Source organism: Alligator sinensis, unplaced genomic scaffold, assembly GCF_000455745.1.
Source record: "Alligator sinensis unplaced genomic scaffold, ASM45574v1 scaffold74_2, whole genome shotgun sequence".
NCBI classification, from domain to species: Eukaryota; Metazoa; Chordata; order Crocodylia; family Alligatoridae; genus Alligator; species Alligator sinensis.
The window spans coordinates 1179921-1195924 of NW_005841931.1; the positions used below are offsets into that span (position 1 = coordinate 1179921).

General features: G+C 39.5%; 1 protein-coding gene across 1 annotated transcript in view; it reads left to right on the forward strand.

Annotated features, from left to right (window-relative positions):
- The window catches only part of GNPTAB (N-acetylglucosamine-1-phosphate transferase subunits alpha and beta), a 98115-nt gene that overhangs the window by 63627 nt on the left and 18484 nt on the right, over positions 1–16004 (forward strand). Inside the window, exons 16-21 of the mRNA XM_025198926.1 lie at positions 1388–1501; positions 6642–6727; positions 8867–8965; positions 11541–11708; positions 12669–12759; positions 14119–14190. Coding sequence (XP_025054711.1) covers positions 1388–1501; positions 6642–6727; positions 8867–8965; positions 11541–11708; positions 12669–12759; positions 14119–14190 — 630 coding nt within the window. The remainder of the gene's footprint in view (positions 1–1387; positions 1502–6641; positions 6728–8866; positions 8966–11540; positions 11709–12668; positions 12760–14118; positions 14191–16004) is intronic.

Below are 16004 nucleotides of genomic sequence, written 5' to 3' on the forward strand. Positions count from 1 at the left end.
CACTTCCCCCCTCCACCCTCATTACTCTGGTTGCCACTGTCAGTAGCTGAGGACAGGGGTAGCAGCCCAGGGCGGTGACTTTGTGTGAGAATGCAAAAGTAGTCATTGCCACAGAGGCAGCTGATCACAGTTGGCATGGCAAGAGCTGGCACTGCCACAGTTTGCCTCAGATGCAGAGCTGCGCTGCTATGCCTCTGTTTGCTATTGCTGCTGATAGGGTCTCTGGGCTCCTGCTTTATCCCTAGTTTCAGTTTCTTGCCCCTGCCCCTAGGGCAGCTAGCATAACCTGAAGAATATGTTGATTGGGGGCACCCATACAAGGCAGCTTGCTGGGGTTGGGGGAGCACCGGTAGCCAGGCAGGGCAAGCAACAGCAGCATGGCATGCAGCCCCCAGCTACTCAGAAGATGGACAGCGCTTCTTTACATTATGTTGTGTTTAGAAGTCCCAGCTCAGAGTGGGAGGCTATTGTCACATCTCTGCATATGCATTGTAAGAGTCCTTGCCCCAAGAAAAAACCTACAGTATAAATAAACAAGGCTTGTGAAGAGGCGGTAAAAAAGAGGAGGAAGGTTATGGAGGGTGGTGGTAGTAGCAGATATCTAAATGACAACAGTACCCAGAGACCTAGGCCCCTAAGTTGTTCTAGGCATGATACAATTAAAAAAAAAAAGAGAGATACGGGGAGAGGAAATCTTCTCTGAAGCACTTCAGTTCTTAAATACATACAGAGGTGGGTGGCAGAGAGATGTGTATTTTCTGTATTTTACAGATGGTGAACTGAGAAGGGCATTAAATGACTTGTCCTCAGAATAGCACATGAAGGACTTAAATTATTTCAAATTGGGATAGCATAAGATTGATATTGTAGCTGTCATGGTCCAGAAATTATGCAAGAGGCAAATATTCCTTAGGGTGATATCTTTTATTGGACCAATTCTGTAGTTGGGATAAAGTTGGACAAGTTTTTGAATGCAAGACATTCTTCCTCAGGTCCCAGGTTCCAAATTGGGAAAACTTGTATTTTCCTGAAATCAACAATAGTGCAATTTTCTTTGCTTTTAAAGAGACAGGGCTTTGGTTTCCTTTGCTTTGGTTGTACTTCATTATGACCATGAATCAACCAAGTACTTAAGTACATGCCTAGTGTGTGCGTAACTACTTTGACATTAGTAAGATTGCTTCTATACCTTTTTTTTTTTAAATTGGGGACCAATATGAATAAGTCTTTTTCATTCAGAAACCGTCAGATTCATTTTTGTAGATAATTTAAAGATTTCTAAATATCCTGAATGCAGAAGGATGTAATATAATAGAATGCATAGTATAATTACTGAAATAGGTCAGCAGAAAAATGGGTTATGAATTTGTTTCTTTTCTTCTGACAGGATTTGACGAGTCTGGAGCAAATGCTGATAAATTGCTCTAAATCACTTCCTGCTAATATAACTCAGATTAATGTCATTCCACCAACACAGGAAGCTTATTATGATCCCAATCTGGTAAGAATAACTTTTGCCTATAAAGATGTACTTTTTTGGATTATTTCCAAAGCCCTCATCCACCAGATTCTAGTTGTGTTTTTTTCCCCAAATCATACTGACAAATTATTTACGAGAAAAAATAATATTTGTGCATATTTCATAGTACACTGTTAACTATAAAGCTGTTATAAGCAACCCACTAACAGTTAGTTTAGAATGATCCTCCACAAAGCTATGCTAGTGGTGTCCAGTTCATTTAACTTTGTGGGTAAATCAAGACTGCGGGGCTTCTTGCAGGCTGCATAACCTACCTCTAGCAGTGGGGCAGTGTCTTGTTGGCACTTCTGCCAGATTTGTTTTGTTGGCACACTCTAGAACCCAGAGGGTAAATGCCACTTCTGGTCCCCCTCTGCCCCCTCCCACCACCAATTTTAGTTTGTCAATCGTGACTGAAGATGCAAAATTCAGTGCTAGACAAGCAGTTGGAGAGGGCTGAGTGGCAGTGTTCACCATTTTGGGTTCCAGAGCCATACTACTTCAACAGCTCCAGTAACCATGCCCAACAAGTTATGTAGGCTGCAATTTAACCTGCAGACCATGTGCTGCCTTCAGGTCACCAGTTGGACAGCCCCAAACTGAAGAATGCAAAGTTATGATTGCTACAGAACAACTTGTGTGCATGGTATTATACAGGGTGTCCTTTGGAGGGGGGAAAACAAAACTCTTCAGTGTAATTCAGTATGTGGTAGACCAGAGAAAGCAGTGTGCAGAAAGCCTCTCAAAGGTGTCTGACAGCACAAAGCAAGTCTTGACCTGAAGTACCACATTTACTCAATTATAAAATGACCCTCATTATAACACAGCCCCTCAATAATTAGATTCCTTATGTGGAAAATTTATTAGTTTAGAAGCATAGAATTGTAGCAAATGAGGGTTGGAAGGGACCTCAGGAGGTCATCAAACCCCCTGCTCAAAGCAGGACCATCCCCAACTAGATCATTCCAGGCAAGGGTTTGTCAAGCTGGGCCTTAAAAACCTCCAAGGATGGAGATTCCATCATCTCTGTTCCAGTGCTTCACCACCCTCTTTGAGAGAGTTTTTCCTAATATCCAACCGAAACTTGCTGCATCTTGAAACTGAATTGCTCCTTGTTCTGTCATCTGCTACCGCAGAGAACAATCTAGCTCCATCCTCTTTGGAACCACCCTTCAGGTAGTTAAATGCTGTTATCAAATCTGCACTCAGTCTTCTCTGGTGTAGACTAAATAAGCCCAGTTCCCTCGGCCTCTCACAAGTCAAATCTCCCAGCCCCCTAACCATTTTTGTTGCCCTCCACTGAACTCTCTCCAACTTGTCCACATCCTTTCTGTAGTGGGGGGCCCAAAACTGGACACAGTACTCCAGATGTGGCCTCACCAGTTCCAAATAGAGGGGAATAATCTCTTCCCTTGATCTGCTGGCAACACTCCTACAATTTCGGTCCAATATGCTGTTAGCCTTCTCAGCAACAAGGGCACACTGTTGGCTCATATCCAGCTTATTATCCACTGTAACCCCCAGTCCTTTTCTGCAGAACTGCTGCTTAGCTAGTCAGTCCCCAGCCTATAGTGGTATATGGGATTGTTCCATCTTAAGTGCAGGAATTTGCACTTGTCTTTGTTGAACCTCATGAGATTTCTTTTGGCCCAATCCTCCAGTTTGTCTAGGTCACTCAATCCTGGCCCTATCCTCCAGTGTATCTACTATTCCCCCCCACTTGGTGTTATCCATGAACTTGCTGAGGGTGTACTCCATCCCATCTTCCAGATCGTTACAGAAGATATTGAACAAAACAGGCCCCAGGACCACCCCTTGGGACACTCCACTTGATACTGGCTGCCAGCTAGACATCGAGCTGTTGATCAGTACCTGTTAAGCCTGACGATCCAGTCAGCTTTCTGTCCATCTTACAGCCCATTCATCCAACCCATACTTCCTCAGCTTGCTTGTAAGAATACTATGGGAGACCATATGTCTTGCTAAAGTCAAGGTATATCATGTCCACTGCTTTCCCCATACCCACAGAGCCAGTCATCTCATCATAGAAGGCATTCAGGTTGGTCAGGCATAACTTGTCCTTGGTGAATCCACGCTGACTGTTCCTGATCACTTTCTTCTCCTACAAGTGGAGAAATGGATTCTTTGAGGACCTACACCATGATTTTTCTGGGGACGGAGGTGAGGCTGACCAGTCTAATGTTCCCCAAATCCTCCTTCTTTTCTTTCTTAAAGATGGGCACTATATTTGCTCTTTTCCAGTTGTTCAGGACCTCCCCTTATTGCCATAAGTTTTCAAAGATAATGGGCAGGAGCTCTGCAATCACCTCAGCACCATCAGATGGCATATGGGCCCATGGATTTATATACGTCCAGCTTTTTTAAATAGTCCCTAACCTGTTCTTTCACTACTGAGGGCTGCTGACCTCCTCCCCAAACTGTGCTGCCCGGTGCAGTAGTCTGGGAGCTGACCTTGCCTGTGAAGACCAAGGTAAAAAAGGCATCAAGTACTTCAGCCTGTTTCTCGTGATCTGTCAGTAGGTTGCCTCCCTTATTCAGTAAGGGACTTACATTTTCCTGATCTTCCCTTGCTGCTAATTTGATATAATTTTCCAGGTATAGAATCTAATTATTGAAGTTTTGTCTTGAATTTATCAACCTTCTGCTAGAGGAGGGAAGATAAATCTGGGGGGTCAGGTGACCCCTTTGCCCCCCCCACCTTCTTCCCCCTGCAGCCACTGTCCCCCACAGCCCCTTACTGTCAGATCCTTCTCTCCCTGAGCACATGGAAGTGAGGCATAAATATGAAAAAACTGATCTTAAAATAAACATAGCTGTAGGAATTTGCATATAATGCCCTTAGACACTAGTTCAGCTAGAAATGATGCATTTTACCTTTTTGGAAACTTCTGCAGGTTTTAGCAGAGCTATTCCATAAACACACTTTTAAGTAGCACTTGAGCACCTGCTTATGGAGAATATGAACTTTACATGATATTAGTCTAAAGCCAAAAGGCTCATGATTTACTGTATAGTTCATCGTGCTGGACCCCAGCAGAGTGAACAGCATTTCAGGCTGTGGTGTGCCCACAGCACAGCACAGTGTGTGTGTACTCCAGATACCACCCCCCACAAAGGAGCCAAGTGCTAATTGCCACCCGCTCCTCCCACTCATGACTGAAACTGGGTGTTCTTGTCATGAATCTGGGGTCCTCTAAAAATGTATATGCAGATGAGGCTCATATAAACCAGGTTGAGATTCACCTCATGGATGGTGGGGCCGCACTAATCATATGCAGCAGGCTGAGGGAGGGCCCAACAGAGGGATTCTGGGTGAACTGTTGCGGCTGTTTGATGATGTCTGCCAGGCATTTAAGGCTGGTGAAGAAAAAGGTATAATTGAGAATAGGAAAAAAAAGCGCAGCTCAGCTGTGCGAGAGAAGAAGTCATCAAAATGTATGCAGTGTAGTGGTTCAGTTGAAAAAGAATTGGCTCTGAGGGGGTCTGTGCTCAATGAGCACTATCTTATGTCTTATTCAGATGGAGTGTACGAACTAACTTATCTTTGTGTTAGGTTCCCATCAGTATGTTTGTCCCTTATGGGTCTTGTGTTATATAGTCATGGTCAGTATTGGCTACATTTAATCAGCTTCTTAGTTGGTTTCCATTACTGAGCACATGCTGCTCAGTTCAAAGATTGGCAATGTATTTAATGCTGTTTTATTGTATGCAAATGTAAGATGAAGGACTTTTTCCCCCCATGTTGATGTGGGGAGGGGAGGGACTTCATTTAATATTTGAGTAAATATGGTATCTCCTGTACAGCAAAATGATCAGCACTGTGTGTACCTAGTCATAAAGTGCCTTCCATGTAATTTCAAGACTTTTGAGTAATTCCCATTGACTTTCAGTGAGATTTGGGTTTTCAGTGCTTGTCATTTTTAAAAATGGGACCTTAGACAGCAGACAGGTGTCACATTTCAAGCATTTCACATGCCCTTTGAAGCCTTCTAAAAATACCAAAGCACTCCCAAGAGTACCTGTTGGAACAAGGTATTATTTAGAAGTGCTTCACTGCTTCTTGCGTGTGCATGCTCTGCAGAGTGCAACAAGGAACCCATGGGTCCTCCAGTATCCCACAGTGTTCCCCCCCTGGCCCCTCCCCCGCACCTCCAGGATGAAGGGTGGGGAGATCAGGGCAGAAAGAGGAAAAAATGGAAATGTAGATTTGAGAAGACTTCCAGTATTAGAGACAACACAGCCCAGAATGTTTCACTTGTCTTTGCAAGTCTCACACCTTTATGGTCATATTAGTCTAGTTCTCACACTTTCAAAGATTCAATTCCTAGATTTACCAACGAGGTAAAACTTTGAAGGAAGACATAATAAGGGATAGTTTCAATAAACTTGCTTGATATAGGGTTAAAAGTAAATCTGAGTAGTTAGAAACAATGTTTAATTATTTTGATCCCTTTGGAAAGCTAATGACATGTTACTAATCTAAGCACTAATTCATAATGTACTAACATTATCATTTTTAAGACCACTTCAAATAGCAACATAATAGTGTTTGGCTTAGTACAGACAGAATTCAGTTTTATTTTTGTTGTTTTTCAAGGCTAAATTTCTAGCAATGATCCTAGCTTTGTAGAAAACTTCCCTTGAGAATAGAGATTTGATTCCCAGAATTGTTCTTTTAAAATAGTTCATGCTAGGAATAATAAAGCTAATACTTACCAGCTGCTCTTCAGAGCTTGTCTGGTCAATTTTATTGGTTGGCATTGAGTGGCCTGCATCAGAGGAATGCCTACAGCAGCTGTCTAGCCAGCTACAACTGGTAAATAGTGTATTGAGGTGGGGGGGAATCAATTTTTGTCAGAAACCTATTACTTCATATAATATTGGTATTATCAAAATTCCTTCTTTTTCTGCAGCAGAATGTTTTTTCACAGTACATAAACAACAAATGGTTATTGCTCTTAAAATGAAAAGCAATTTTTTTGGTAGTTTTCAGTTGGTAGTTTGGGTTGTTTTTCCTCTTTTTTTCTTTTTTATAATATCTAGCTTTTCCAACAGGCTTTTAAGAATATAGTGTATTGAGCCAATACTTGTTTTATTACAGCCTCCAGTGACCAAAAACCTAGTGACTAATTGTAAGCCTGTGACTGACCGAATTCGTAAGGCATACAAGGATAAAAACAAATATAGGTATGTCATATTACTCTTATAAAAACAATTGTAAAATTTGTAACATTAAAAAGGTAAGGTACAATACTATTATAGGATAGGAACATTTAATAAGGTACAAATACATTGTACATGTTGAATTAATCCAAAGGTTATTATCAATGGCACTTGAGCAGAAATGACCTGGAGAAAAGACAGCAATGATAAATATTTATGTATGTTTCATTGTCTAAAATGATCTGGAATTTTTCAATTTTAGTGATAACATACTATTCAATAATCTAAATTTTCTATATTGAACATATTTCAAGGAATGATCTATATTTAGCCCAATTCCTCTTCCTGGGGCCAAATTTTGATTCCGAGCTATGCAGCCAGGAGCCAAGTAGCTCAAGATGTCTGTATAAATCAATCTCGTGCAGCAGTGACTCATACTGAGGACTGTTGGTGTGGTACAAAGGATCTTCTCCTAAGTTTGCAGGTGGCAGTTGTAAATCTACTTGAGCAGGGACCTCAGTCTCATCTTCCTACTAGGGCAGCGATACTATGGAACAGGATAAACAACTGTTTCTGGCTGCAGGCTGGAGGTGGGAGGGTAGGCAGCATGACATACTGCTGCTTGTCTCTACATCCACACAGGGAAAGTTCCCAGAACTGGTGCTTCTCCCCACAGAAGCATGAGGAGAGAATCTGCTGCGAGTGTTCATCCTGTGGCAGTGGTCTGGGGAGAGTGACCACAGAGGGCGCCCTCCACTGCCGAATGCCACCAAAGCCCCATGCCCACAAAGTAGATCCACAGGTTCCATGGGCCAGATCCAGCCTGAAGGCTGTAGGTTGCTAACCCCTGCTGTATAGAGCAGCTGAAGTGAAAGGTCACATTTGACCTTTGATGATGATAATGATAATCATGTCTTGTGGTGGCACTGAACAGAATTATAAATAAAAACATGGATTCCTCTTATTGGAATCACTTTGGGCAGTGGTGATTTGATTCCATCAACCAGGTGATTCCAGTAAAAGGAGACCCATTTTTTTTAAGAACACAGATACTCACTCCTCCCTCACAGCCCCTTGGCCCTGCTCATGCCTCTCACAGCCCTGTTGGTGCCCCTCACCCCCCACCCATAGTCTCCTGCCCCCCCCAGCCCTGTCAGAGGGGGTCCCCAGCTGCCAGGGGCTATGGGGCCAGGGATCCAGGTCCATAGCCCCCTTCCCCTGGCAGGAGGCAGTGGCTGCTGCAACGGAGCAGAGCCTGGCTCCCCACCTGCTGCTGCAGACACAGGGGGTGGGGCCGGCTTCCCAGTGCAGTGTACCTTCTCAGAGGGGCAGGGGGGAACCTGCACCCCCCATATTTGGCAGGGTAGGGGTGGGGGCAGGCGAGGGCAGCAGCATAGGGTTGCACCCCTCAAAGCTACCATTCACACAAGGGGTGCGTTGCCAGGAAACCCAGCTCCTGCCCCCTGGACAAGCTGCCTGCAGCCCTGTCTCACTCCTTACTGGGGCCCTAGCCCTGCCCAGCTCCCTCTCTCCCTACAGGGCCTCAGTCCCGTCCCCCGTCCTCCCCACACTTAACTGCAGGAGCTTCTCTCAGTACATGCACACGGCACCCCCTGCCTGACCACCCTCTTCCCGCTTCCTCCCAGCCCCCTGCAGGCTGGAACTCTGCCAGCTTGCAGAGGGCTCCTCACAAAACTGCAAAATCTCCAGGCTTCTCTGGTAAAATGATTCCAGAAACTGAAAATTATGATTCTAATATGAGCGATTTTTACATGTAATAATCTACAAATGGTTTTGGTTTTCCCATATTGATTCAAATAAGCGGCTGATTCTGTTAACCTGCAGTTCTATAAAGCTGAATCCCTGTATTATCAACTTTTTAGACATAACAGATAAGATAGTGATAACCATTAGAAAGGGGCAGAGGTAAGGAGAGATGAGGGCTACAACAGGGTAATAAGAAAAAACGATAACCATAAGAAAATAGTGCAGAAGAGCACCAGCTGTAGTGAGTAAAAACTTGGAGATTAAATGATAAACCGTTTGAAAAATAGCCAATCAAATATAGAGTGGCAAATAAGTTAGGCATTTAATATATAAGATTACATCATATTTGCAAAATCCAGTTTGTACTAATTTAGAAATTGTTTTACTAACACTAAGGTTTGAAATAATGGGAGAAGAAGAAATTGCCTTCAAGATGATCCGCACCAATGTTTCTCATGTAGTTGGTCAGCTAGATGATATAAGGAAAAACCCCAGGTATAAACTTCTTGATATATACTTTGTTTTAAGATTTGCTTTTATTTTCCTGTTTAGAATACATCAAATGGCTGGGTGTTATAAAACTTATATTTACTAGCTGTAAGGAAATCCTGAATAGAAACAGCTTTTTCTTGAATAAAAAAAATCAAGTTGAGCTCTTAATTATAAATAAAAATTGTTCTTTTGCACTATGGGATTTTTAACATTCACTTCTTTTAAGTTTTTTATGTTTAAAATTAGCGGCAAACTTCAGTTACTACTAAGACTTGCATTTCTGGATTGGACTCTTGAGGGTATAAAGCTTATTGCAGGCTTTAAAGAATAGGCTTCTTTGGGGTATGTCCTATATGTATTTTCCTTTTTAAATTATAGTATTTGAAGATTAGAGCACTTCAGAGGTACTTTTTGAGACTTTTTGATACAAAATCAGTAGAGCAATACATATGGTGCCCTCAACTACAGTTAGCTTTGCAGGAAAAAGAAAGCAGAACGCAATGTTAAATATTAGCCTGTAGTTTGTCCCCTCTCTCTTCACTTTGCTTTTGACTTTCTAGAGTACCGTAACAATATATGAGTGGGAGCATAGAATTAATATGAAGCTCTACTTTGTCCACTGGTTCAGTACATGAGCTTGAGCAAGCCACTTAATTTCTCCCTGCTTTCTTCACATGTAAAATGGGCATCATAATCATATTTGTAAAGCACTTACGCAGTGTCTTTCATCTTATGAGCTTAACCAATGTAAAGATTTTCACAGAGTCCCTCAAGGAACGAGTGAAATGGTACAGGGATTGGTTTTGAAATATTCAGAATGACTAGAACTCTAGATTCCAAATCCTGGCAAAATTTGAGCCAACTTCCACCTTGTAAAGTAGTAAATAAAATTCCGTTCACTTGACTGTGACAGTGTCAGACTGTCAGGTTTTTAAAACCTTAAAAAATAAAGGTGCTTTCTGTTTTTGGCTGGTATTTAGTATCCCAGTAATTTGCCTCATTTTAATTGGACAAGGTATCTCTTTCCTTTACACTATTTTGTAGAGCAGAGATTCTTAACCAGGGGACCATAGCACCATGGGATGTGAGATCCTTTCAAGGGTGCCGCAGCATGCCACAATGTTAGCCCTGTTAGGTATACAAGCACAATTCACAAGATAAACCCAGAAATTTCAAATAGGAATCCACAGTGTTTAAAACAGTTTGCTCTGTTGTGATCTTTCTGAGCTCTCTGCACCAGAAAAATTGCTCTATTGTTTTTCTTTATTTAAAAAACAAATTAAAACTAAGAGCATTTTCCAAAAGCTCCCCCAAGTCTAACAAGGGGTGCCTTTGCATCTTAAAATGTTGCAAACCACTGGTGTAGAGAGAGCAGTGTGAGCCAATTATCTTGGCTCCAGCTTTAATTCTGTAGTGATGGGCAAAGTATAAAGGCTTTGGTAAACTCCTTCACCCCAGGGAGACCAGCATGTTGGTAGTGAAGTTTTATGTGGATAGTCTGAACCATCTCTTTGAAATGACAGGTTCTACGTAAATGAAAAATATTTTCTAAACTCTTGGAAAGGGCACATCATACTATTCAGACTACAGCAGCTGACTAGAGCCTATTTCTTTCCAAAGGTTAGCAATTTCAAGGCATATGTTAGCAGATATGATTTCTCCCTCTGGGGAAAAAGTAAGGCTCTTGTATCTTGCAGTATAAATAGGGTACATAACCTTGTCCATAAGAGGGAAAGGGCATTTTTGCTGCCAAACACTGGCTCAGAGTGGCCAAGGATACATAGTTGTTTGGTACACTGCATGCTTCTTTAGTTACACCAAACCTGAAGTACCTTGAATCTTGGTGTTTCTACTCTGAAAAGGTGACTCAACGCAGGGGATATTGTATAACATTGGATCCATATTCATTGGGTCACAGTAAATGTTAATTCTGCCCAGTTTACCAAAAAAATGTACAGTATGGTTTTTTTTCTGTCTGATAGTACTGCAGGGTCAGGCTAGGATTTACAAGTCAAGTTCTCTCTGGCTTATGTTGTCTTTCTTAGTCAAAGATCTCAAGGCCAAATTTTGCTTTTAGTAACCCTGTTGCCTTCCATGATTTTACTTAGAGGTTCTCAAAATTATGAAGTCAATGGTAAAGTAGTCTTAACACCTTTATACAGTGAAATTGACTTTGCTGCTCATCTTACTGTGAGAAATAAAACAAGCTAGTAGTAGCCTCTGAACTAGTCTGACTAGTGTTGTAAATGGCTTCCAGTTTCTGTAGTCTGCATTCAGTAAATGGTATGAGATGGCAGACACTGGTACCAATTAGAGGGCAGTTTTAATCATAGACAAGATAAGATGCAAGTGTAGCAAGCATGTTAGGAACAACACTGACTTGTGCTAAGCTGAATCTGGAAAGGCCCAGACCATTGACATCTAAAAGGCTTATTTGATATTATGCAAATATAATGAATGTTGCTCCATACATTCTAGTTTATCTGTACCTACGAACAATACTATTTGCATTCTTTACTTGTTAATAAAATATTTATTTTAGTAAAATCAAATTAACAGTGTCTTATTATTTTTCTAGAAAATTTGTTTGCCTAAATGACAATATTGATCACAGTCATAAGGATGCTCAGACAGTGAAAGCTGTACTTAGAGATTTTTATGAATCCATGTTTCCCATTCCATCCCAATTTGAGCTGCCAAGAGAGTATCGGAACCGTTTCCTTCATATGCATGAACTTCAGGAATGGTAAATTTTACATATTCTCTTTCAGGTTGTGTGAACTACTGCCCTGTATTGGTATCTAACCCAGTGCATTAGAGCTTATTAGTGTAGCTTCTGTGTTTCTAGATGTTGTCTTGATGTACTTAGTTTTGATGATGACTGAGAGTTTGGACTTGTATTAACTTTTAATATAAAAAAGTTAAAAAGCGTTTTAAAAAACAACCAGTTAAAAGCACCGAACCCCATGTGGGGCTAGTCTTGAAAGCAAACCTTAACTAAAGAAGAACAATTTAAATAGAGTAAGAATGAGAAAAATGCTTAGACTGCCTTCATTTCCACACACCCATGATTACACTTCAAAGACCAGCTGGCTCCTCTACTGTACACAGTGGCCTAGCAGGATGCATTCTGGTCCATGTTTTGCTTCAGGGCAAAGTGCCCAAACTCAGAAGCCAGATGCATTCAAACTAGATGCCGAAAGAGGCAGAAGGTGTCATCAGAGCCAGATCCAGCATCGCTATCTTAGCCTAGCCCAGGAGGAAATTGGTTGGGCAGATTATATCCCCTCAAGATGCCTGGTATGAGATTGAAAAGATGCATGTCATTTCACCAAAATCTAAGTCCGATACACCAAATAATGATAGAAATCCATTTTTAGCTACTGTGGAGTTTAGGCATAGCACTTAATTTCAGATTTAAGACCAATATAAATATAGCCCAAGAGCTATTCCAGCATGCTGCTGATGAAGTGATGCTTTGGAACCAAAGAAAATGCACAGATCATATGGAACACATAGCGAATAAGCATTTTGTTTTTTAAACCAGAAGTTATATAGTAGCAAATTGTTGTTATACAACAGTGCCTTCTTTCTCTTTTTCTACTATTTTTACTTCATGGAACCTTGGAGAGCATGCAATGTATTAGATTCAAAAATATAAATCTTAATCTGCAAAACCTATCTCCATTTTTTTTTTTTTGTACAGGAGGGCTTACAGAGACAAGCTAAAATTTTGGACCCACTGTGTTCTAGTAACATTGATAGTGTTTACAGTCATCTCATTTTTTGCTGAACAGGTAAAAGTTATAATTTTATCCCGATAAATAACACTTTCTATTACATTATAACAACCTTAAATAGAATGTAAATTTTAATTCTAATGGGCTTTGAATTCTGATTCTGAATTAGAGCAGTAATTGAAATATTGTTTCATGAGAGAGAAAATATATGTGGAAAAGAAGTTTAAACAATAAAGGATGGAAGATACTATGACCATAATTTTCAGAGTGATTATAGGGTTGCCTCTGTTTTTTAGGTGTTTAACTTAAGATTCTTTAAGAGCCTGGTTTTTTTTTCAGAAGGCAGATGCAGAGCACCTTTTGAATACTAGGCCTGCTAAAATTAAGATAGGTTGAGTGCTTAAAAACACCAATCACTTCTGAAAATTGTGGCTCATTTAACAAAAGGTAAAAAAAAAAAAAAAAAAAAAAAAAAAAAAAAAAAAGAAGAAGAAAAGAAAGTACTACTCAATTGATCCAGACAATATCTTCTTAAGGTGATACAGGCCTGGACCAAAGACCAGTGAAGTAATTAAAAAGACCTATTGAATTTGATAGGCTTTGGAATTGGTCCCAAGAAAAATAGCCTCCAGTTTTACAGACTTTGGTACATAAAATTACTCTCATTCGTATGAGTAGTCCCATTGAACTCAGTGGAACTAATTGCATGTAATTGCTGGATCAGGGTCTTAGATAACAATTTGTCATGCTACTGAAAACTATGTTTGCTTTTTATGTTTCATGTTGATGATGAACCTTACTTCTTTTGTACTTTTGTATTTAATGAAAAAATAAATTTTAAAAACGAAATCATACGATGCTGTTGTGGTCCTGTTCTTTTCCTGTGCATCTAATCTGTTTATTCTACTACATTACTTTTGTTCCCTTTTTTTATGATCTTATGAGGGGAGCATGATTCTCAAAAGCTTTACCTGTTATGTTTTTATTTGGTAACATAAAGTTTTACCCACAGCTCCGTTGGTTAGTTTGCAGCTTTTTGTAGGTACTTTGGGACTGCTGCTATACTAAAAATGCGGTTTAGGAAGTATAAATGGATTCAGTGTGCAAGGTCCAGATATCTAAATTAAAATATATGCTTTCAGATTACAGTATCAGTCTTGAAAATATTAACTCCCATTATGTGCTGTCTGCCTGTAACCCTGTCATTCAGCACCAGTGAAAATAGATAAGCCTAATCGATATGTGTGCGCAAAATTGCTCCCTTCATCTTGTGGAGTGAAAAAATATAATGTGTAGTCTCATGTAGTTATTTGCTATAAAATATCTGATGTTTTATGGAGGTCAGAGGAGCATAGTTTGAGCAGCCCCTACTGCTTCTGGGGAGAACTAAATACTAATTTCTTTTTAATTTTTCAGCTAATTGCACTTAAACGAAAGATTTTTCCGAGGAGGAGAATCCAAAAAGAAGTTGGTCATGAACGAATCAAGGTGTAGAAGAGCTTTCTTTGGAAATCAGTCTACCTCAAGATATAATAATAATAATAAGCATTTAAAATATTAATTGCAAGTGTCTTTTATGGTGTGACATTTAGCTGGCTTGACATGAAGAAAATAAGTTAAATGCCCTTGGTTATATTCTTTATAGCACTGTTTGTGGTAGTCAAGCTATTTAGGTTATGGCAGAGGAGAAAACAAGATGGAAGTTGTATGTATATTGGCAGCTCTTGAGTGGTTTTACTTTATAAGAATCAGCTCATGGGCATGTTATCCTTTTTATAAAAAGGGTTACCAAAAGAAACCTAGCTGCATTTACAGCAGTGGACATTAATAAAGTATGATGTTAGAAAGTGAAACTGTTTGGGATCAATCAGCAAGGCGTCCCTGACCTTGCATTCCAAATCATTCTGCAAATTTGTTATTGGTGCTTTTTCCAGTTTTAGAAGAAAACTAGTGGGTAATTAATGAGTTTGCCATTTAAATTTAATAAATATTTAATTAGATTTATATGATATAAAAATAGCAACAATGCGGCCTCAGAGGTTGATATGTATAATATGTATCCAAATTAGGATATGATGCATATCCTAATGTTATAATACCCAGCTGTGGAGACTCAAGATTTTTTTAAAGATTTTGTTTTTCATCCCTGTTCATTAAATTTCCAGGAATACTGTGGTATAATTTTTAGGCCTAACTACAGAGACAGGGCTGTAATCAAGTCAAAGTGGCTAGCATGTATTATTATTTTATAATCATTGTAAATCTACAAATAAAAGTGCCTCTCCATATGAATGAATAATTTATCATTTTAATGTAGCAGTGTATTAGAACAATGTTTTTCTTCTAAATGCAATAGTTATAGTCTCACATCAAACATTTGGTGTTTTTAAATTTGGAAAAGTTCTGGCAGTGTCATGTTTTCTTAAGATATGGCAGATTAGCAAGATTTTAAAAGGAAGACAATACTGTGATGCTTTTCGAACAGGTATTTCTGGCAAGTAATTTAAATCATAGTATTAATGGTATTCTAAAATCATATCTTTTTTGTAATTAAAACATAAGATGTAAAATGTGTGTGTTGTAAGATATTAACTTGTTTTGAAAGCAACTAAATCTATCTGAAAAATAGTCATGTTGGTCTATTCTGTTTTTGTTCTATAGAAAAAAGAAAGTACATCCAGTTCAGTAAAGTACTGATTCATGACTTATGCTTTATAAAACCTTTGCAATTTTCACAAGTGACAGTTTTCAAATAGATCTCAAAAACAGGAAAAGTTTGCTAAATTTAGCATATGGAACAATATGAAAGTGCAGCAAAGAAGAGGAATGCCATACCTTGCTTTGTTTAAAACTGATTCATCTTAAATACATCGCTTACTGCACTGGTCACCTGTTAAAATGACTTTTACTCATCGTTTACTAAAGATCATCTTTAATATTTTACTGTATAGAAAATAGCCAGTTTTTTAATGTTTACTTTGATCTAAACCTGAAATAATATGCATGTTATAACCTTTTAGTTTAGGCCTTGTTTTCATTGTCCTTCAATTTGCCAGTAAGAACTTTGAGTTCATTTGTGTTTCGAAAAAAAAATCCCCATATGTACAACATTCCAATTTCACCATGTAACAGTCGCTGTCATTAAGGGACACATATGGGCATTGTGTTTCTACCACAAGTCATAGCTTTCAGTAGAAACCATGAGTGTACAGGTGTTCATTCATGCCCTTTCTGGGAGAAAGATCTTTCAGGTGTCAACTTGGAAGATCTCCCTTGTGAGAGAAAAAATCTCAAGAAAGAGT